The sequence below is a fragment of the Orcinus orca genome, chromosome X, assembly GCF_937001465.1.
Source record: "Orcinus orca chromosome X, mOrcOrc1.1, whole genome shotgun sequence".
NCBI lineage: Eukaryota > Metazoa > Chordata > Mammalia > Artiodactyla > Delphinidae > Orcinus > Orcinus orca.
Genome location: NC_064580.1, coordinates 80085214 through 80109622, shown reverse-complemented (window position 1 = coordinate 80109622; position 24409 = coordinate 80085214). Strand labels below are relative to the sequence as shown.

General features: G+C 37.5%; 1 protein-coding gene across 1 annotated transcript in view; it reads right to left on the bottom strand.

Moving 5' to 3' along the window:
* Nucleotides 1-24409, bottom strand: part of PCDH11X (protocadherin 11 X-linked) — a 705712-nt gene that overhangs the window by 364528 nt on the left and 316775 nt on the right. Inside the window, exon 3 of the mRNA XM_033405540.2 lies at nt 18510-18590. Coding sequence (XP_033261431.1) covers nt 18510-18590 — 81 coding nt within the window. The remainder of the gene's footprint in view (nt 1-18509; nt 18591-24409) is intronic.

The following is a 24409-nucleotide window of genomic DNA, read 5'->3' as shown; positions in this document are numbered from 1 at the left end:
AACTCTTCTGTGCCAAGCATTACTATCACTTGGTTATCTTTGGGAATTGTCTGAGAAGAAAAATGAGGCCTTGGCAAAACGAGGGGAGGCCTGATGGCTACTGCATGTTGTCCTTATGATCTGATTCCTTCCCCCACAGATGGCATTTTTGTTTCCCCTACTATGACTTTACTCACACTGTTGGTAATTTCCCCACTTTACAGCTCACTAGAATATTCTACTTTTTCTTTTTCTTCTATCCAAATCATACTCATCTCTGAAGGCCAGCTCCAATCTCATCTTTTCTAAGAAGCTTTACTGGGTAGTACAGCATATATCAGTCCCACTAGTCTGTAGCTCCTACAGAATCGAAATTCTGCAGTGCACAATTTTAGCACTTAAAGCAGATTTGTGATTTTTTTTTCCTTTTTTTTTTAATTGGACTAAAATTGCTTTACTATGTTGTGTTAGTTTCTGCTGTACATTGAAGTGAATCAGCTATATGCATACATATATCCCTTCCCTCTTGGACCTCCCTCCCACACCCCCCACATCCCACCCATCTAGGTCATCACAGAACACTGAGCTGAGCTCCCTGCACTCTCTTTCTCTTTTCTTCTCCCTCCATCCACTCTGTGAAATGAATATTTGGCCATGCTATCTGTATGTGCCTCACGAGTTTCTCAAACCACACACATGACGTTACTCGTGAGCCTCTACACAAGGCATTAACACCAGCCAGCCCTATTGAATTCGGCTACCTGGGGGCAGGGGGGTGGCTGGGGCAATAAATTCATCATCTCATTTCCTTCATCATCTCACCCCATTTCATTCCCTTCACAGTCACTTGCCCCAAATGAATAAAGATCTTGCACCAAAAAAAAAATAAATAAATGCTTTGTTGAAACCCTTGGGGGAGTTTCGGTTTTTTGAGCACAAGTCACCCATTCTCCTTGCATGGCCCTGCAATAAACCTTTCTCTGCTCCAAACTCCTGCATTTCAGTTTGTTTGGCCTCACTGTGCAATGGGCACACAAACTTGCTCGGTAACATCCCCATCCAAGGCATAGGTTTGGAAGAAAGAAGTGGTCTTTGAATATCTGTATATCCTTTACCCTGTACAATGCACACCTGAAAATCTGATGAATCACTTTGGGCAAGATCTCTGTAATGATTGATAAAGTCTCAAGTAGTGAAGGTGTTAATCACCACTTTTCAGTGGGAAAAAAAAGGGCTATTAGTAGTCCTTGAAGATAAATAGAGCAAGCAGCCCAGATAATATTCCTTTTTAGATGTTAAAAAATTAAAAGAAAATAGATTCAAGAAATAGTAACAGCTGCTGTTTTATTTATTTATGTATTTATATTTTTGGCTGCATTGGGTCTGTTGCTGCATGCGGGCTTTCTCTAGTTGCAGCGAGTGGGGGCTACTCTTCATTTTGTTGCGTGGGGTTCTCATTGTGGTGGCTTCTCTTGTTGTGGAGCATGGGCTCTAGGCGCACGGGTTTCTGTAGTTGTGGCACACGGGCTCAGTAGTGGTAGCTCTTGGGCTCTAGAGCTCAGACTCGGTAGTTGTGGCACATGGGCTTTGTTGCTCCGCGGCATGTGGGATCTTCCCGGACCAGGGCTCGAACCTGTGTCCCCTGTATTGGCAGGTGGATACTTAACCACTGCGCCACCAGGGAAGTCCCAACAGCTGCTGTTTTAGAGCTTTGACTATCACTGGCCCAATTGTTTTATATGCATTGTTGAATTTGATCCTTCTAGCCCTATGCAGCAGGTATGCTATTATCATCTCCATTTTATGGATGAGAAAACCGAGACTTAGAGAAATTAACTAGTTTGTCCATTGCTGTGTAACTAGCAAAGACAAGATTCAAACTTCAGTGTGCCTGTTTACAAAGCCCATGTTTTTTAAGCATGAAGTATGCTTTATGGTCTCCCCAAAGTGAAACTGAATTCAGTGGAGAGGGAGTAAATGCAGAATTTCTGCTTTCAAATTTGAATATAAATAGATTCACAGGGGCAGACCTTAGAGATACCCTGCAGTCTCCCTGCCTGGATCATTTTCTTTCGGCAGTTTCAAAGCAGCCTCTGAATCCCCCATTTGAGACTTAAACCATTACCTTCTCATTTTGACATGTTTAGTAAAGGAGGAAAGAGAAACCAATGGAAGTCCTTTCTGCTAAATCCTTGTTTCATACTTAAGCTTCAAAGTTACTTGATCTAAGACTTAGTATGCACAAATTAGCTGACTGTATGTACCAAGGCTGATGAACTGAGGTCCCAAAGAAAAAATCAGGTCCTCAAATTTCTTAGTCATTGTTTAAGATGTCAAATGATTGAATAGCAGTGCCAGTTATGGGAGTGTCCAAACATGGTCTAGATATAAAATGTTTGAATTCATGTAGATTTCTTAGATTCTATGTCTACTGCTATTACTTTTATATTGTTGCTTGAAGTTCTGTGCCTCTAGCAGAAAAGTCCAAGTTTACTTTTTTTATCTATTAAATAGCTTGATCTCAATAAAAAATAAAGGAAGGAGAGATCCACTAAAAGAAAAGTCTATTCTTAGTCCCTCCCATTGGGACAACATAAATTACTTCTTCAGTTACTGTTGTCTTCTGAATGTATCATTATTTAGTCTATCACTGAGCCCAGTTAGTACATATCTGGTAGCCTCTCCTTTAAAAAACAGTTCAACCTCAAGATTTTTAGATTAAGTACAGATTATTTAAATGCTCTTTGCACAAATCAAATTGTAGTATCTCTACAGTAAATTTCTTTAAATCCAATGCATATTCACTTAACAAACTTCTTTTCCCCCTTCTATAGCATGAATCACAGGAATTTAACAATATGTAAAAGGAGTACCAGAGGTGACAAAACATGTTTGCTGCCTATTATATGCCCCTATATCATTATAAGACTAGCACCAATAGATAGTAACAGTACATCAAATAAATAATGAGTATTTCATTTTCTTATATATTGCCTGAACCCCAAAATTTAAACACCCATTTTCTCTGTCTTGCCAGGATTTTTAGTATTTTCTAAGTATCTGTTAGGGAACATGAAAAACATCTTTCACTTCCTTGAGGTCAGTAGATCATTCAGTTAATCAATACACATTTATTGCTTGAGTTTACAGGGTAATGGAAAACAATATGTTAGATTTTTTAACACAAGCTTCAATGTCCAACTAGCTAGCAGACACCAGAAAATAAAAATCTAGATCACCATGTTTTGGCTGTAGGTTGGTAAGGCTACATTCTCTTAAACACTGAGAACATCAAAATGGGAAGGTAAATAAATTGATAATTTTTCAGTAGCAGGTATAACATAGCTTTTCATGTCTCTTTTCAGTCAATTTCTATTTTATTTTATTATGGAATAATTTTTACTGTCTTGTTATAACTGCTTACTTACATGATTCACTTTCAAGGACACAATCTTTTTATAAAGTATATACATCTATTTTTCATTCTTTGATAGAGCAATGTTCTCCATGTTCATTGTTATAGGAATATGCTTGTTTCATTGTCTGAATTGTAATGATTAGCAGAATCTTTCTATAGGCTGTTACTGTATCTTAATAGTGTCTACACTACAGCGTCTACGAAAGTAGAAAAGTAAATGTGAAGCTGTCATGATCTGAATCATTAACGCCCCACCCCCCACTAACACATTAGTTTCTCTCCCCAAGGTGTACAGAAACTCAGAAATACAACAATTTGAATTATAGATTTGATTTTTAAAGGTCCACGGTAATATTATTTAAGTTTTGGTGGCATTTCATCTTAAAAATACAGTGTGCAACCTTCAAGTCATGTTCAGAAGGATATAAAACAGACTAAACAATCACAAGGGGATTTTATTTCAATGAACAAAAGACACAGGTTCATTTATTAAAAATTAAAAAATAAAATAATATATGCCAGGAAGCCCAGCAGCATTAGGATTATTAGGCATAACCAGGAGCATTGTCACATTATCTTAGAGAATATATTTCTGAACAGAAAATAAACTTGAGTGAATACAAATGACTGTAATTTATTGAAATTTGCATCAAGTTTATAGATCTTGACATACTAAGTAATGCCAGGGGGAAAAAAAAATAGAAAGAGGAGCTAAAACTAGCATATTTCATAGGACCAATGCAGGGATCAGGTGTTACATTTGGCAATTAAATAAAAGAAACAGAGGAAAGCTGGGGAAAAGCCAAGGAGTAAAATTCAAATGCAGAAGTTCTAAGTGCACTCCTTGGAGGGAAGTTGATGTTATATGTGGGTCAGTGTGTATGAGAGAAAAGACAATAATATATACAGTCACTTGCAAACTTGCTGATGCTCAGAATGTATACTTTATTCACTATTAAAACTGAATGTGCTCTTAAATTATACTTACAGTATAGATTAACTGGGGGCATTTCCTGTCTGCTTCAAAAATTTCTTCTAAGGATTAAAATTTTTAAATACAGGCCACTTGAGAGTTCACCTGTTTTGGCATCTTTATCTCTTTAAGTTTTTATGTGCTTCCATGATAAAAGCTCAGAATCAAAATATTATAGGGCTTCCCTGGTGGCGCAGTGGTAGAGAGTCCACCTGCCAATGCAGGGGATACGGGTTCGTGCCCCGGTCCGGGAAGATCCCACATGCTGCGGAGCGGCTAGGCCCGTGGGCCATGGCCGCTGAGCCTGTGCGTCCGGAGCCTGTGCTCCGCAGCGGGAGAGGCCACAGCAATGAGAGGCCCGCGTACTGCAAAAAGAAAAAAAAAATTATAAATGACACAAGGGTGTATGTGTGCTTAATATTCCCAAAATGTTATTTGGAGTTCTTCTGCATTTGGGTTTCAACTAACCTTTCAGTTCCTGACAATCAAAAATGACTTTTGATCTTTAATCTGTTTCCCTCATGTACTCTTTCCCCCAAACGGAAGTTCTCAAGGTAATCCAGTTGAACCTAAAATTGATCCAATTCAAATTAAAATTTTTTCTGTTGATATTGAGGCAACTCTGTTAATCAGGGCATGCTATCTTCAGGAAGAGAAAAATATTGTAGAAAGAAACTATTATGTAAAACAGGAGATCTGGTTTCCAACTCTACCACTTACTACCTATGTGAGGTTGTGATATAATAACTATTACTGCTGATAAGGGTCTGATGAATACAAGTCACTGTGCTTTAAAAAAAAATTAACAAATGTGTTATTGATCCTAATTCTACTCTTATTATCCTACTCTTTGAATTCCAGTTCCAACCAGAAATCATTCCTGATTTCCACTCCCAGTCGAATGCAATCATCTTTCCATGATCATAGTATTGTTACTTATTCAAGTATTTATCACCTATTTATTTCTATTTTATTTTATAATTAGTGGTTAGCACATTTTTTCTTACTAGGCTGTAGGCTATTGGAAGACAGGGCCTGTATTATTTTTCTTTTTTCTTTTTCATGGTTTTATTTCCAGTATTTGCCTCATGACTTAGCACAAACTAAATACTCAATAAATGTTTTTTTGAATTATTGTGTTAAGTGACAATAAAGCAAGAAAGAAATAGTACGAATGGCTTACTTTGGAAAATATTAGACCAAGCAGAGAGAATGGGACATATGGCACAAATAATTTATTTACCTTCATTTAGAGCAAAATGCATTTTGTACAGGTGTAAATTATATTGCCTCAGAAGAGCTAACTCTCAAAGACGTTTTTATTAGAATATTAAAAGAAAAACTTTGCATTTGACATGTTGTAAAACTCCCTTTCAAACTAACAACAGAGCTTTAAAAGTTGTTGTAATAGAAAAAATATCAACAGAAGCCCAATATGTTTCTATGCTACGTATTGACAACAATGCCAAACTCTCAGAGGTGATGCAACGGAGAAGAGGAAGGGCAATTGTGTTGGTGGAGAACACCCACAGAATTCTCAGAGCACACTTGAGTAGCCAAGACATAACCATTTTAGACAGAGCAAAGGTAAATGATGCCTAGGGAGTGTGTTCTGTGATTAAGTACCACTTTTAAGGGGTTGCTGGAGTTGTTGTTCATTTAATTATTTTCTTGTATAAATACATGTATTAAACACTTCCAAGGATCAAAAAGTCTGCAATACTTTTTATCCTCCTTTTCCCATAAACATTCTCTACTACCATCTCCTTAGGGCATCAGTGAGAAGGCATGCTATGCTGGTCAAGTAACCTCAGTGTTGCCTTCAAGTATCATAAGCTGAAATAAGCACGACTGCCTCAAAGAAGAGTCAGCACAGACATGTGACTGAATATTCATCTTGCCTTAACTCTAAACATACCTCGATTAGATACTTCTTCACATTGTCCTATGGTCAATAGGGGAGGGAGGTTAGGGGCTGGGATGCAGAGGTGTTGCCATTCTTATTCCTTGCATCAGAACACTTGAGACGCTCCCTTACAACCAATTTTTTCTACACATGAAGGACACCTTAAACTTACACAAAGTTACATGTCGGTTATATCTCAATAAAACTGAAAAACAATGGCCCAAGCGGTCCTCACGGTTATCTCTCATGGTCCAAATAACACGTGCATTAATGAGGCAAGGCAGATCACTAAATCCTCTCTTTGTGTACCTTCAGTACTTATGCCTAGCAAGCAGCTTCCCATTATTGTAAATACACAGAACGTAAAAGTAGCTTACGTATGAACAGATGCTTTAGAAATAATCCACCCTCAAAATTATTTTATGGAGTATTTTAAGAGAACAGTTGATAGTATTGAGCAAATTACTTATAGTTGATTTTTCAAATGTAGCTTTAATTAGGATGTCAATTATTGAGGTCTCCTAGCGGCAGAGTTCATTTGATCATGTTTCAGATTTAGCCTCACGTACCAAGAACACTGATGGAATTCTGAAGAGCAGCAGTGATGATGGATAGAAAGTGAAACAGCCAGCTTTGCTTCTTGGGTCTCTTGTTCTATTAAGTCCTACCATTTGACCCCTTGCCAAAGAAGGGCAGAGTTTAATGAATTAGTGATTTTAGAGGCTAAGTAATTTTCCTCTTTAGAGACTTTAAAACAAAAATGGAAACCTCGCTGTGAGATGACACAGGTTGAAAGAGAGAGCAGCATGGACTTTTTGAGAATAAATGGATAAAGAAATAAACAAAGCTGCATTACATTATAAAACACTGATTTGTGGCCTGTTGTTCAATAGGTGAAGCAATATATACATACATACATATATAAAGATTAAATATATATTAATATATAATTTAATTAACATTGATTGAATATTTACTGTGTGCCAGGTATTGTACTAAGTACTTTATACAGGTTATGTATATAAACTAGATCAATTCCTGATAAAAGGGATGTATTAGTGTTGTCATGACAAATGATGAAAATAAAACTCTGAGCTATTAAATAGTTTGGCAAAGATTACATAACCAGTCAGTGGCAATGCTGGTATTTAAACCCAGACTTGATTCCAAAGTGCAAATTCTTATCCAACATGATATATTGCCTCTTCAAAAAAAGTGTAGGTGAATACCAGTGCTTAGGGGAGAGAAGAATGTTTTGCCTCACACCGGAAAACTATTACTGAATTCAAGATACTATACTAGGTATGGAGTCATGAGTTGAAAACCATCCCTGCTCTCAAAGAACTAACATTTAAATGGGAGAATAAGACATGGGCACAAATATTTGAAATGTAATTCTGTGTGTGATAAGAAGCCTTGAGAGGTACATACACAGTGCTATGGGAGCTCAGAGAATGAAGAGCTAATAGCCAGTTGGGTGGATGGAAAAGTATTTCACGTGGCACCTTAAAAGATGAGTACTATGCGAATGGTTAAGCACAGGAGGAGATAAGGGAGAAGCATTGTTTGGAAGGGGAGAAATAGATACAAATAAATAGGTAGGGAAGAATAAGAAAACTGAAGGAAGAGTAAAGAGTATAGTTTGATTGGAACTTAAGGTAGGCATTGAGCAATGAGCCAGAAAGAAAAGTGTAGAAAGACCAGAGAGTGTGGGCCAAAACATGGAAACCTGTGACTGTAACTAAACTTCTTTCTATAAGTAATGGGAGACATCTGAAGATTTTTAAAGTAGGACCCTCCATATGGACCTTCCAATCAGTATTGGAATTTAGGATGAAAAATATGGTAGGTCTTCGAGAATAGACAGATAGGAGAAATCTAGGAGAAGGGAGAGGAGATGGAGTTTTACAGCAGTAGTTCAGGTGATGTGTTTTTGCAGCCTTATCGTAAAGAATATGTAGATGAAATATATTTGGAAACTCACTGATGAATTCTTTCTAAGGTAACTCAAATCTAATCAAAGATTTTTGGTAGAAACCTGGTGAGAGTTTCAATATGAGCACAAAGTCTTCTATTGCCCTACTCATTTTTCAATAACTTTAGTTAACAAAAAAGAGCTCTATATCATAGAGAACGGCTGACAACTGCAGAGGGGTCAGGATGTTCTACAATGTATGTTAATAGGAATTAGCAGCAGGAAATAACAGCAGGGGAGAAGGACTACCTACTGCAAAGTCAAAGAAAACAGAAAACAAACAAAACAAAAAGGAAAATCTTTAGTGTCAGAGGCATGCAAACTGCTAAATTGCTCTAGCATTGTTTCCCTGACATTCATTCAGGCACTAACGTTAAATGGAGCAATTTGATATTGTTGCATGTGAGACAGAATGAATTCTACACAAACAAGGCCTGGGATGACAGATTTACTATTCATATTGTTATCTGCCAAAATCGTGAGGTGAAATACTTCCACATCACATTAAGGAACTCCCTGCCATTATATATTCCTTTAAAATATACATATATATATATATATATATATATATATATATATATGTAATGAGGGTAATGGTTTACATCACATTTATGCTGGAAATCAACAATTGGTCTAATGATTAGGTCATAGAATAGACCTATGGATGAGATTTTGATAAAGTTTACTTTTGTTTTTACTAATTTTTAACTTAGCTCTAGATTATATCAGCAGGTATCAAAGTAACTTAGGGACCTTATGCACTTGTTACTATGAATCCGAGCAAACTCAGCAGTGTTTCCTCCAAGAGAATTTCTTTACTTTAATTTGCTTATATTAGTTTTAGATTAGCCAAAAAGAAGTATTTTAAGCATATAATTTCATGTTGATCTGAGAAACTGATATATAAAATTAAATCAACTGGAATTTTTTTCCTTTAAGGTATCTCCTATCAAAATGAAGAGACATGGACATACGATGTCTCTGGCAATTATCTACTTTTCCTTTATATATACTTCTGAAGATTGTCAGCCCACTTAACTGTAGGAGGTGAATGCCAACTCTACCTTGGGCTTGAAATGATCTGCACCATATCTGGGAGTATTTTAAGATGCCCAGTCATTTCACTACCTAAGTGCAGAGTGTGGTGTGCTAGGGTAGGCCATGGAAACCTGAATGTCCATGTTTGTTAATGGCAGTTTCACTCGCCCAGCTCATATGCCTGGAATTTTCCCCAGCTTCTTGTTTTACTTTCTAATTTTTAGATGGGATTGGAAAAAAATAAAAAAGAATTGGATATCTGCATATTGAACATCTATTGGGTGCTTGCCTTAGAATATATTGTGTTAACTCTCATAGCAATTCTATAAGAATGATATAAATATCCTCATATTACAGATGTGGAAACAAATTCAAATACTTTGTCACTGGCCCCAGGCTTCACACATAGTTAATGGGAGAGCCATTGGCTGGAGTCTTACTACAAAGAGAACCCAATAATATGGTTGCCTGACCATGATTATCAGCACTGTTTAAATATCTTTTCTACAGAACCCCTCCCACTAGTTCAGGACCTTTGGTTTCTGAAAGTTAGTCCAAATTTATCATATTTCCCCTTGGGAATTCTAATTTGCTTGCTGACAGTTTTCCTGTGAGGATTGTACCCTTACCCTGAACGGTGCCCCCAACTCTAGCCCTACTTAATTTGATGTTTATTCCTCCCTCATGTGGCCTACTTTTAATTCCCAACATGCTTTATTCGTGAGCCCACATGATAGATAAACCAAGTGATGAGCTTTTAGCACTTTGATTTCAGTGTCATCAAAAAGGTTTCATCTGTGATTACAAATACAATTTATTTTGCTTGTGTGCTAGGCATTGCTAGAGGACTCATGTGCAGGCTGACAACTCATAATCCAGATTCCATGTAAAGAAATGATTAATATAGTAAAAGTAGGTTCATCCTTGATTTCTTCCTTATGTTTTGAAAATTGAGACCTATTTTTATTCCTATGAATTACTATTGTACTTAATGATATTTAAGGTCTATATTTATTTTCTACTTTAAAGCTTAATAACAAGTGGATATTAACATCAGAGTTAGCAATTTCATTTCAAAACTGGTTGCCAATATTTTGTAGTCTAAGAGCTCCAGAAGAATGGTCCCCATCTGTTGCAGTGTGTATTCATCTGCTGTGGGTGCTCACAAGCCTTTTATCTGTGAACATGGCACAAATCTGCTATGCTGCTGAGATTCACACATAAGCCATGGAATCAGAGGGATGTCAGGTCACATGTAGGATGCATGTTCACTGAAGAGACATTCTCTGTGAATATAATAAGAATGGGAGGCAGTGTGCAGTTGGGGAAGAATCATGGACTTTAGAATCAGAACATTAAAGTTTGAATCCCCCTAACACTCGCTAGCTGCGCAAACTTAGGCGCATTATTCCACCTCTCTGAGCCCCAGTTTCCTCAACTAAGAAAAGCAGATATTATAGCTACACCTCAACAAAACTGCTGTAGAGACTGAAGAAAAGGAAATAATTACTGTGGAGCACCTAGCATGATGCTTTTAGTAGTCACTTAAAAATAAAAGTCATTAATGACTAAAAGTAAAGTACTCACACCACTAAAGGTCAAGGACAAAGGCTAAATCTTAGGAGTCTGGTCGGAGAACAATGTTGAGTAGTTTCCATATGTCTGAAAATAAACGTTATATATAATGTCACATCAAGGAATGTTGATTTCTTTTTAAATGAGGCTTCCTATTGTGTCAAGACTTACCTCTAAAGTTGGCTTAGCATTTTAAGGCCTTCCACAAAATAATCCTAGAAGATGAAAATAACTCTTAAAAATTCCCAGATTAAGCTTTGGAAAAATTCTGATCTCAGATTCTTGCATGATCATTAGCTTACATTCTCACAGAACATATACTTTTCTCTACAACATGAAGAAATCATAACAAGAAAAAAAAAACATCTTGAATTTCCAGCCAAAAGATAAGTGCTTTGATCTTTGAGGAAAACATAAATTATGAAGTGTGTAGTTCAAAAAAAATTTTTTAAATAAGTGTATATCTTAAAAGCATTATCAAAAATATCATCTGATGTGAAACCGAGGCTGGCAACTAACGGAAGTTAATGGTATGTGCACCTTGGAAAATGTTTTGTGGTTTCATGACCCCAATGAATTTTTTTCAAGATACTTTTGCTGCTAATGAAGAAACATTACAAGTGGCCCCACTGAGTAGACACATATTGAAATCAAAACAAAATGCTGCCTAAGTGTAGTCTAACATTTCATGATTTAATTATTCACAGTCTAGGAAGGCAGTTTTCTTGAATTATCTTTTTTTTTTTTCCTTGCAAGAGAAGCAAAGACACTAGTGTTGACCCTTATCGTGAACATCTAAACTTTCCTTTGGAGTTCTATTTCAAAACAAAAAAACAATAATACCGTGCAGCTTATTCTATCAGTAGTTGTAGGCCATTTAGAATAGGAAGGAACTGTAAGAGCTGGTTTTACTTTACGAAAATTGATTTGCCAAAGAAAGCCCTGTGGATTTCCTAACCATGCTGTGGTAAAATATAAGATTAGTGTAGCAATTCCTTCATCAAATGACTTTACTGTTAACATACCGAATTAGTGATCCTGTTAGCCACTATTCCAAGATTACAAGGTAATTCTTTAAAACCATGGGAATTCTCACACATTCTATTACTGTTAATTAGCATTTCTCATCCTGCAGAAAGATTTTCATTAAGGATTATCATTGTATTTAATATGTCTACAAATTGCATTTTTCTGATTACTTTTAAACCTCATATTCTTTATGATCCACACGTCTTACTGTTCTTTTATTTTCATTCCAGCATCATAACAAGGTAATCTTCCTTTATCATACGCAAATACAAGCAGGTGTTCTAGCTGAATAGAAAATTATGTTAGTTTAACACTAGAAAGAGACTCCTTTTAAAATATTTCTTGTCCCAGGGACCACCTTCCATTATTGCTGTTCATTCGTGGTGAGAAATTATTAAGCAGTTGTTACAAAGATGAGCTTTAGAGCCAGACCCAGGGAGTCTGCATCCTGTCTTTGGTACTTGCCATCATCTCTTGGTGCCCCAACTTCCTCATCTACAAAATAGGGTTAATGATAACAATAATAGGTTTAATAATAGTTATAAGTTTGTAATAAGAATTCAATGAGTTAATGTTTTAATTGCTTAAAAGACCACCTGATATGTAGTAAGTTTATATAGGTTTTGTTAAATAAAAGAAATAAATTCCATTGCCACATATGACTTCTGTCATCTTTCCAAAGTAAAAATTTGCTCTACATTTCTTATTTCTCTTGTATCCCTTCATAGTGTTTGCACTATTTCATTTACTTTCTGTGCCAGAGGTGAACTGTGTTCTTTGTAGGAGACATAAGTCACTAGCTGTGGGTGTTAAGGTTTGGGGAGTTAATGTCAAGCAGTGGGTCCATTCTCCACTCATATATTCTATAGCAGTTGCCTGATACTACTGTTCTAAGCTATTTATTTCTTAATGAATATAAGTCATGATCACAATACATCTGGATTTAATGAAGTACAGTGGCAGCCAAGTTAATGTCTATATTCATAATCAGACTGTCTTCAGAATTGTTTCACAAACAAGGCCATTGTAATTGAAAGTCATAGAAAGTCACAGAAAGACTCCCCCCAGATATACTAGTTTTATTTTGTTTCAAGTTTTTGACAGAATGTTATTCAGTTTTAGACTTGCTAGCATACAGAGCATTGTAATTACTAAGAATCAAAGGCAGGGAAGGTGATTGGGGGTGGAGAATCTATTATGCAAGGGGAAAAGATCAAGTTATTATAGAATGCTGCATTACCAAAAAATAAGAATTTCACATGAACTGGCATATGTAAACAGCATGTGAAAAGCTGGTCAACAGCCATTTCCGAGTAGCTCTCTATTTCCCCTAATACTACACAGATGCTAGGAGGTTAGCTACAGTGAATGTTTATGACCCCATTGCTGTCCACCTCACATTGAAAAGCTGCTATGCGTGATTTGGTTCCTTTTCCAATGTTATTTAAAAATCACGTTAATTTTAAAAAATCTAACTTGGAACTTCAAGACATGCACCCCAGTTGTGCACATATTTTCTAAAGATTCTAAGAAAACCGCTAAAGGAAATGGACTTACAAGGGTATTTCTTGTAAGGAAATGGACACTTTCATTTTGATTTTCTTTGGTCAAAGAATAAGTTGACCTATTTCATGGTTCACAAGTTACTTTAATTAGTTGAACAGTTGGCTTTTACAGCTAAGAACCATTCTGCTTTATGGGACACCATTGTAGTATTTGCTCATTTAAAAGAAATAAACCCTCCAAGTCACCATCTGTATCATGACTTTAATTGTCATCTGAATGGTAGAGGGAGGGATAATCAAAGAGTTTAAAGATTTCAATGGAGGAATAGAAATAATTTAATTGTCAGGTTACACTCTAGTTTCAGTAGTTTCTATTTTTAGATTGTTGCTTTCGAAATCCAACAAATGAGTATTGAATATCTTGCTAAATATAAGGAACCATAAAAGCTTATTCATAAAACACATATTTTCTTTAAATTTTTCAGAGGCAAGCACAATGTTTACCAAAAACAAGGTTGGAAAGTCCCTATCTGTATCATATTCATGATAATTCTATGCAGTGCAATCCACCACTCTATGACACATCTTAAATTTCAATTGAAGTCTCAGGCAGTAAGGACAATCAAGGCTCTCAGATATCTAAAAGATTTACCTAATAAAATAACCTCAAGCAAAATGAACCCACTACAGGGAAACCAGTTCAGTGCTTTGTGACCACCTAGAGGGGTGGGGCAGGGAGGGTGGGAGGGAGATGCAAGAGGGAGGGGATATGGGGATATATGTATACATATAGCTGATCCACTTTGTTAGTTTGCAGAAACTAACACAACATTGTAAAGCAATTATACTCCAATAAAAATGTTTTTAAAAAAGAAATAATTGTGTCTCCAACAAGATTTTAAGTTCGTAAACAAAGAAGAGAATCAGTAATCAGCAAGAAATTAGTAGAATTACTTATATTGCACTCCTTTTAGTAGAATACAACCAGGAGTAACTGGCTAGGTAAAAAATATTGCTCATAGAGCAATGTCTTATTCATAGAGGAACAGTGCTATAACAATGTCTAATTTCATCTGTCATCTAACTATTTATCCTAGTCCTATCTCTTGTCACATTAGTAGTTCAAATCTTTGGACCTTAAAGTACACATTTTAAAATTGTGTACTTTTCCTCAAAACAGCTATTCTGAAGACTGTATAGCCTCTTAATCAAGGATATAGATGTGGATTCTATCATCGTGTATTCTACATCCTCACCAATTTTCTTGAGACTGAATCAGAGGTGCAAGACCAGAAAGTCAGTTTGAAATTTGGCAAAACTTCGTGAATTCGGACTTGAGTAATTTAAAGCTAGTCACAATTTGGACAGCTCCTGGGTTGCAATGAACCTTTATTTAATTAACCATTTCTTTCCACAGGGCATGTATTAATTATGTAACTCTTCCTAAAGAGCATAAATTAACACTGTAAAATATTGTAGGATGTTATTATTATAGAACACATGATTTCCATGAATTTCAGAAGCACTCGTCAAATAACAAAGGATAAGCAATGTGATTCTCTTCTCACTCCATTTGGGTTGTTTTTCTAATACTCTAGACATGCATTTATGTATCTACATTTTTAAAATTTATATCCTTTGTAACAAATAAATGACATTTGAAAATAACTGGATAGCCGATAATTTCTGGTTATTAACGTGGCACCCAAGGGGTCAAATTCAGGACCTCTATGTCATGGAAAACAGTAAGTAAACCAGCCACAGAATAATAAATGGCCAACAAATGTTTAGATTGGTCTCCTCACTTCATTTTTAAATTCCTCTTATGGCCTCTGAAGAAAACAAATTAGGTTGGATTTGTTAGTCACATTTTGAGCTGTCCTGATTGAAATGAGAAAAAGTGGATTCTTTAAGAATACTTTATAACATAATTTCCTTTAAAATTCAAACTGGTTTCTTTCAGGGAGGTCTTACTAAAATTTGCCTGATTAGCATAAAATCAAATTGTCCTATATTATGCTAAACCTTAAATTTAAGTCATATTGTAAAACAGCAGTTCTCAATTTTTTTTCACTCCACGACCTCATGATTAGACAAACATCAGTGGAATAAATAACCATTTAGAAGAGGCATTTTGAAGAATACTTTTACCTTATGCAAAAAATAAACTACCTCCAATATTATTATCAAACTACACTAGGAAGAAATATGTATTTACTGTCATATTTTCACACTAGAGTCAAGCATAAAATCACCTAAAGAAACTTCATGGAATACATATTGAGAAATACATCCTAAGAATGTTTTTTAACTCTTCCAAAATATAGCAGAGGGAGGAACACTCCCAAACTCATTCTATGAGGCCACCATCACCTGATACCTAAACCAGACTAAGATGTCACAAAGAAAGAAAACTACAGGCCAATATCACTGATGAACATAGATGCAAAAATCCTCAACAAAATACTAGCAAACATAATCCAACAGCACATTAAAAGGATCACACACCATGATCAAGTGGGGTTTATCCCAGGAATGCAAGGATTCTTCAATATACGCAAATCAATCAACATGATACACCATATTAACAAATTGAAAGAGAAAAACCATATGATCATCTCAATAGAGGAAGAGAAAGCTTTCGACAAAATTCAGCACCCATTTACGATAAAACCCTGCAGAAAGTAGGCATAGAAAAACTTTCCTCAACATAATAAAGGCCATATATGACAAACCCACAGCCAACTTCGTCCTCAATGGTGAAAAACTGAAACCATTTCCACTAAGATCAGGAATGAGACAAGGTTGCCTACTCTCACCACTATTATTCAACATAGTTTTGGAAGTTTTAACTACGGCAATCAGAGAAGAAAAAGAAATAAAACAAATCCAAATCAGAAAAGAAAAAGTAAAGCTGTCACTGTTTGCAGATGACATGATACTATACATAGAGAATCATAAAGATGCTACCAGAAAACTACTAGAGCTAATGAATGAATTTGATAAAGTAGCAGGATACAAAATTAATGCACAGAAATCTCTTGCATTCCTATACACTAATGATGAAAAATCTGAAAGTGAAATTAAGGAAACACTCCCATTTACCATTGCAACAAAAAGAATAAAATATCTAGGAATAAAACTACGTAAGGAGACAAAAGACCTGTATGCAGAAAATTATAAGACACTGATGAAAGAAATTAAAGATGATACAAATAGATGGAGAGATATACCATGTTCTTGGATTGGAAGAATCAACATTGTGAAAATGACTGTACTACCCAAAGCAATCTACAGATTCAATGCAATCTCTATCAAACTAGCACTGGTATTTTTCACAGAACTAGAACAAAAAAATTCACAATTTGTATGGAAACACAAAAGACCCCGAATAGCCAAAGCAATCTTGAGAACGAAAAGTGGAGCTGGAGGAAGCAGGCTCCCTGACTTCAGACTATACTACAAAGCTACAGTAATCAAGACAGTATTGTACTGGCACAAAAACAGAAAGATAGATCAATGGAACAGGATAGAAAGCCCAGAGAGATATCCACGCACATATATCAGGTCACCTTATCTTTGATAAAGGAGGCAAGAATATACAGTGGAGAAAAGACAGCCTCTTCGATAAGTGGTGCTGGGAAAACTGGACAGGTACATGTAAAAGTATGAACTTAGAACACTCCCTAACACCATACACAAAAATAAACTCAGAATGGATTAAAGACCTAAATGTAAGGCCAGAAACTATCAAACTCTTAGAGGAAAACATAGGCAGAACACTCTATGACATAAATTACAGCAAGATCCTTTTTGACCCACCTCCTAGAGAAATGGAAATAAAAACAAAAATAAACAAATGGGACCTAATGAAACTTCAAAACTTTTGCAAAGCAAAGGAAACCATAAACAAGACCAAAAGACAACCCTCAGAATGGGAGAAAATATTTTGCATTTGAAGCAAAAAAGGATTAATCTCCAAGATTTACAAGCAGCTCATGCAGTTCAATAGTGAAAAAACAAACAACCCAATCCAAAAATGGGCAGAAGACCTAAATAGACATTTCTCCAATGAAGATATACAGATTGCCAACAAAGAAATGAAAGAATGCTCAACATCATTAATCATTAGAGAAATGCAAATCAAAACTATAATGAGATATCATCTCACACTGGTCAGATTGGCCATCATCAAAAAATCTAGAAACAATAAATGCTGGAGAGGGTGTGGAGAAAAGGGAACACTCTTGCACTGTTGGTGGGAATGTAAATTGATATAGCCACTATGGAGAAGAGTATGGACGTTCCTTAAAAAAACTAAAAATAGAACTACCATACCACCCAGCAATCCCACTACTGGGCATATACCCTGAGAAAACCATAATTCAAAAAGAGTCATGTACCAAAATGTTCATTGCAGCTCTATTTACAATAGCCAGGACATGGAAGCAACCTTAGTGCCCTTCATCGGATGAATGGATAAAGAAGATGTGGCACATATATACAATGGAATATTACTCAGCCATAAAAAGAAATGAAATTGAGATATTTGTAGTGAGGTGGATTGACCTAGAGTCTGTCATACTGAGTGATGTAATTCAGAAAGAGAAAAACAAATACCGTATGCTAACACATATATATGGAATCTAAGGAAAAGAAAAAAAGGTCATGAAGAACCTAGGGGTAACACGGGAATAAAGACACAGACCTACTAGAGAATGGACTTGAGCATATGAGGAGGGGGAAGAGTAAGCTGGGACAAAGTGAGAGAGTAGCATGGACATATATACACTACCAAACGTAAAATAGATAGCTAGTGGGAAGCAGCCACATAGCACAGGGAGATGAGCTCGGTGGTTTGGGACCACCTAGAGGGGTGGGATATGGAGGGTGGGAGGGAGGGAGATGCAAGAGGGAAGAGGTGTGGGAGCATATGTATATGTATAACTGATTCACTTTGTTATAAAGCAGAAACTAACACACCATTGTAAAGCAATTATATTCCAATAAAAATGTTAAAAAATAAAAAAAATTAAAAATTTAAAAAAGAATGGTTTTTATACATTCATAAAAATCAAGTAAAGGGAAATATCAAGTGTTTCCTTTCATACCTGTGGTTGGGGATGAGTCCAGATCTCCACAGTAGTTGTCTCTTTCATGGGTGTGCGAGATCGTATAACCTCCTTCATTGGCTTTACAAGGGGAACAAAATAGAAGTATTTTTGTTTGTTAAATGTGGAAAACATAGTACAATGCACACATGCATCAAACACAGGTAAGTAAAATAGTGCCTGGGTAAATATCTTTTTCTAGACATTGTAGTTATTGAGGACTTACAATGTGATAGGCACACCTCTAGGTACTGGGAATAAACAAGAGACAAAAAAAAAAAAAAAAGAAATTCCTTTTCCGATGGAGCTTATAACCCAGTGTTACATTTAAGAGTTCCATTAAACATTTGAGTACAATTGTGGAGGGCAGTTTAAAACATTTAAATGGCTGAAATTTAAGTTGGAGAGACTTTCAGTCCAATACTTTTACAACTCAATGGCTTCAACAGCTTGTATTTGCAAATTTACAGTGTCTGAAATTAAAATCTATCCTGTGCATGCCACCACATCACAAATTTGCTATCTATCATATAACGATATTTAACAGTTGTTATAAATGCCGAAAAGCTTATGAACCAATATAGAGATACTAGCATACCAACCCAGAATAATTATCAAGATTTTGAAAAGATGATGTCTATATCCATTTTATTTTCTTCAGGACAGAGAGTATATTCTCTGTTTTAAAAAATATTGAATGTATACTCTACACATTTCTATGTATGTGATTTTAGTATATGGGGGAAAGGGTTTGGTTAAAAAGTTATCCTTTTATCTAGCCAAGGGAGAAATTTTTCAAGGAAGCTAAGAAAACCAAGTTCAGTGACTGTTGGAATCTCATGGGCTATAATAGCAGAACAGAGTAACAGTGACAGAGACCTTATGTCACACTCTCAAGACTTCATACTGATGTTTGGTGTACTACCAATTAGAGTTATGTAATTATTACTTGACAGGGTTTTGAAGGAGAGCATATTTGCCACCCCAAAATATTTCTGGCATAAGGATTATTTTAGGCTGATTATTTTTATGAAAGAGCAGACATAAGAAAAGCTCTGAAAACCAAGAAAAGTTACCCTTTTGTAAAGGATATTTACATTTATAAGGGAAATCTCCATTTGTAAGTGTGTCTCCCTCTCTGTACCAGGAAGTGAAGAATGACTAAATCTCTAAAACATTTTTCAGTGAAGTAGGCAACAGACTTAAATCTGCACAACAATCTTACCCTTGATTATTGTGCTTTTCCTCATAGCCTCCCATAACTGGCTCCCCTGCCCCCAACATCTTCTTTTGCCTTTATCTGAAGATGGTATTTAAGGTGATGGCTTGGGCAATTTCAGATAGTTACTCAGATTTCCTGGGTATCTCTCACATATACAGGAGGGATACATGGTATTAAACTTGTTTGTTTTTCTCCTGTTAATCTGTCTTTTATTATGAGGTTGGGGGGAGGGTCTCAGCCAAGAATCTGAAAGGGTGGAGGAAAAATTATTTTTCCTCCCACACAGTTTTAAGTGCCCCATTCCTATTGCCTTACCATGACAGTTTATTTTTTATATTTTTATTATTCCTGCATGCCCATTATGTCAAATCAAGAAAAGAAGAGGGGAGACTTCCGGGAAGATGGCGGAAGAGTAAGACGCGGAGATCACCTTCCTCTCCACAGATACACCAGAAATACATCTACGCGTGGAACAACTCCTACGGAGCACCTACTGAACGCTGGCAGAAGACCTCAGACCTCCCAAAGGCAAGGAACCCCCCACGTACATGGTTAGGGCAAAAGAAAAAACTAAACAGAGACAAAAGGATAGGGACGGGTCCTGCACCAGCGGGAGAGAGCTGTGAAGGAGGAAAAGTGTCCACACACTAGGAAGCCCCTTCGCGGGTGGAGACTTCGGGAGGCGGAGTGGGGGAGCTTGGGAGCCGCGGAGGAGAGCACAGCAACAGGGGTGCGGAGGGCAAAGCGGACAGATTCCAGCGCAGAGGATCGGGCCGACCGGCACTCACCAGCCGAGAGGCTTGTCTGCTCGCCCGCTGGGGCGGGCGGGACTGGGAGCTGAGGCTCCGGCTTTTGTCGGAGCACCGGGAGAGGACTGAGGTTGGCGGCGTAAACACAGCCTGCAGGGCGTTGGTGCGCCGCGGCTGGCCGGGAGAGAGTCCGGGGAGGGGTCTGGACCTGCCGAAGAGGCAAGAGACTTTTACGTCCCTCTTTGTTTCCTGGTGCACGAGGAGAGGGTATTAAGAACGCTGCTTGAGACAGCTCCAGGGACGGGCGCGAGCCGCGGCTAAAAGTGCGGAGCCCAGAGACGGGCATGAGACGCTAAGGCCGCTGCTGCCGCCGCCAGGAGGCCTGTGTGCGAACACAGGTCACTAGCCACACGCCCTTCCGGGGAGCCTGTGCAGCCCACCACTGCCAGGGTCCCGGGATCCAGGGACGGCTACCCCGGGAGAACGCACGGTGCGCCTCAGGCTGCAACGTCACGCCGGCCTCTGCCGCTGCAGGCCCGCCCCGCACTCCGTGACCCTCCCTACCCCCCGGCCTGGGTGAGCCAGAGCCTCCGAATCAGCGGCTCCTTTAACCCCGTCCTGTCTGAGCAAAGAACAGACGCCCTCCGGCGACCTACACGCACAGGCGGGGCCAAATCCAAAGCTGAGCCCCTGGGAACTGTGAGAACAAAGAAGAGAAAGGGAAATCTCTCCCAGCAGCCTCAGAAGCAGCGGATTAAAGCTCCACAATCAACTTGATATACCCTGCATCTGTGGAATACCTGAATAGACAACGAATCATGCCAAATTAAGGAGCCCTGTGGATGAAAGGCTCTTGGTGCTGCAGCCAGGAGTCAGTGCTGTGCCTCTGAGGTGGGAGAGCCAACTTCAGGACACTGGTCCACAAGAGACCTCCCAGCTCCACATAATATCAAACGGCGAAAATCTCCGAGAGATCTCCATCTCAACGCCAGCACCCAGCTTCACTCAACGACCAGCAAGCTACAGTGCTGGACATCCTATGCCAAACAACTAGCAAGACAGGAACACAACCCCACCCATTAGCAGAGAGGCTGCCCAAAATCATAATAAGTCTACAGACACCCCAAAACACACCACCAGACGTGGACCTGCCCACCAGAAAGACAAGATCCAGCCTCATCCACCAGAACACAGGCACTAGCACTCTCCACCAGGAAGCCTACACAACCCACTGAACCAACCTTAGCCACTGGGGACAGACACAAAAAACAACAGGAACTACGAACCTTCAGCCTGCAAAAAAGGAGACCCCAAACACAGTAAGATAAGCAAAATGAAAAGACAGAAAAACACACAGCAGATGAAGGAGCAAGATAAAAACCCACCAGACCTAACAAATGAAGAGGAAATAGGCAGTCTACCTGAAAAAGAATTCAGAATAATGATAGTAAGGTTGATCCGAAATCTTGGAGATAGAATGGACAATAGAATGGACAAATTGCAAGAATCAGTTAACAAGGACCTAGAAGAACTAAAGATGAAACAAGCAACGATGAACAGCACAATAAATGAAATTAAAAGTACTCTAGATGGGATCAATAGCAGAATAACTGAGGCAGAAGAACGGATAAGTGACCTGGAAGATAAAATAGTGGAAATAACTACTGCAGAGCAGAATAAAGACAAAAGAATGAAAAGAACTGAGGACAGTCTCAGAGACCTCTGGGACAACATTAAACGCACCAACATTCGAATTATAGGGGTTCCAGAAGAAGAAGAGAAAAAGAAAGGGACTGAGAAAATATTTGAAGAGATTATAGTTGAAAACTTCCCTAATATGGGAAAGGAAATAGTTAATCAAGTCCAGGAAGCACAGAGAGTCCCATACAGGATAAATCCAAGGAGAAATTCGCCAAGACACATATTAATCAAACTGTCAAAAGTTAAATACAAAGAAAACATATTAAAAGCAGCAAGGGAAAAACAACAAATAACACACAAGGGAATCCCCATAAGGTTAACAGCTGATCTTTCAGCAGAAACTCTGCAAGCCAGAAGGGACTGGCAGGACATATTGAAAGTGTTGAAGGAGAAAAACCTGCAACCAAGATTACCCAGCAAGGATCTCATTCAGATATGATGGAGAAATTAAAACCTTTACAGACAAGCAAAAGCTGAGAGAGTTCAGCACCACCAAACCAGCTCTACAACAACTGCTAAAGGAACTTCTCTAGGCAAGAAACACAAAAGAAGGAAAGGACCTACAATAATGAACCCAAAACAATTAAGAAAATGGGAATAGGAACACACATATCGATAATTACCTTAAATGTAAATGGACTAAATGCTCCCACCAAAAGACACAGATTGGCTGAATGGATACAAAAACAAGACCCATATATTTGCTGTCTACAAGAGACCCACTTCAGACCTAGAGACACATACAGACTGAAAGTAAGGGGATGGAAAAAGGTATTTCATGCAAATGGAAACCAAAAGAAAGCTGGAGTAGCAATTCTCATATCAGACAAAATAGACTTTAAAACAAAGGCTATTAGAAGAGACAAAGAAGGACACTACATAATGATCAAGGGATCGATCCAAGAGGAAGATATAACAATTGTAAATATTTATGCACCCAACATAGGTGCACCTCAATACATAAGGCAAATACTGACAACCATAAAAGGGGAAATCGACAGTAACACATTCATAGAAGGGGACTTTAACACCCCACTTTCACCAATGGACAGATCATCCAAAATGAAAATAAATAAGGAAACACAAGCTTTAAATGATACATTAAACGAGATGGAGTTAATTGATATTTATAGGACATTCCATCCAAAAACAACAGAATACACATTTTTCTCAAGTGCTCATGGAACATTCTCCAGGATAGATCATATCTTGGGTCACAAATCAAGCCTTGGCAAATTTAAGAAAATTGAAATTGTATCAAGTATCTTTTCTGACCACAACGCCATGAGACTAGATATCAATTACAGGAAAAGATCTGTAAAAAATACAAACACATGGAGGCTAAACAATACACTACTTAATAACGAAGTGGTCACTGAAGAAATCAAAGAGGAAATAAAAAAATACCTAGAAACAAATGACAATGGAGACACAACGACCCAAAACCTGTGGGATGCAGCAAAAGCAGTTCTAAGGGGGAAGTTTATAGCAATACAAGCCCACCTTAAGAAGCAGGAAACATCTCGAATAAACAACCTAACCTTGCACCTCAAGCAATTAGAGAAAGAAGAACAAAAAAACCCCAAAGCTAGCAGAAGGAAAGAAATCATAAAAATCAGATCAGAAATAAATGAAAAAGAAATGAAGGAAACAATAGCAAAGATCAATAAAACTAAAAGCTGGTTCTTTGAGAAGATAAACAAAATAGATAAACCACTAGCCAGACTGATCAAGAAAAAAAGGGAGAAGACTCAAATCAATAGAATTAGAAATGAAAAAGGAGAGGTAACAACTGACACTGCAGAAATAAAAGAGATCATGAGAGATTACTACAAGCAACTCTATGCCAATAAAATGGACAATCTGGAAGAAATGGACAAATTCTTAGAAATGCACAACCTGCCAAGACTGAATCAGGAAGAAATAGAAAATATGAACAGACCAATCACAAGCACTGAAATTGAAACTGTGATTAAAAATCTTCCAACAAAGAAAAGCCCAGGACCAGATGGCTTCACAGGCGAATTCTATCAAACATTTAGAGAAGAGCTAACACCTATCCTTCTCAAACTCTTCCAAAATATAGCAGAGGGAGGAACACTCCCAAACTCCTTCTACGAGGCCACCATCACCTTGATACCAAAACCAGACAAGGATGTCACAAAGAAAGAAAACTACAGGCCAATATCACTGATGAACATAGATGCAAAAATCCTCAACAAAATACT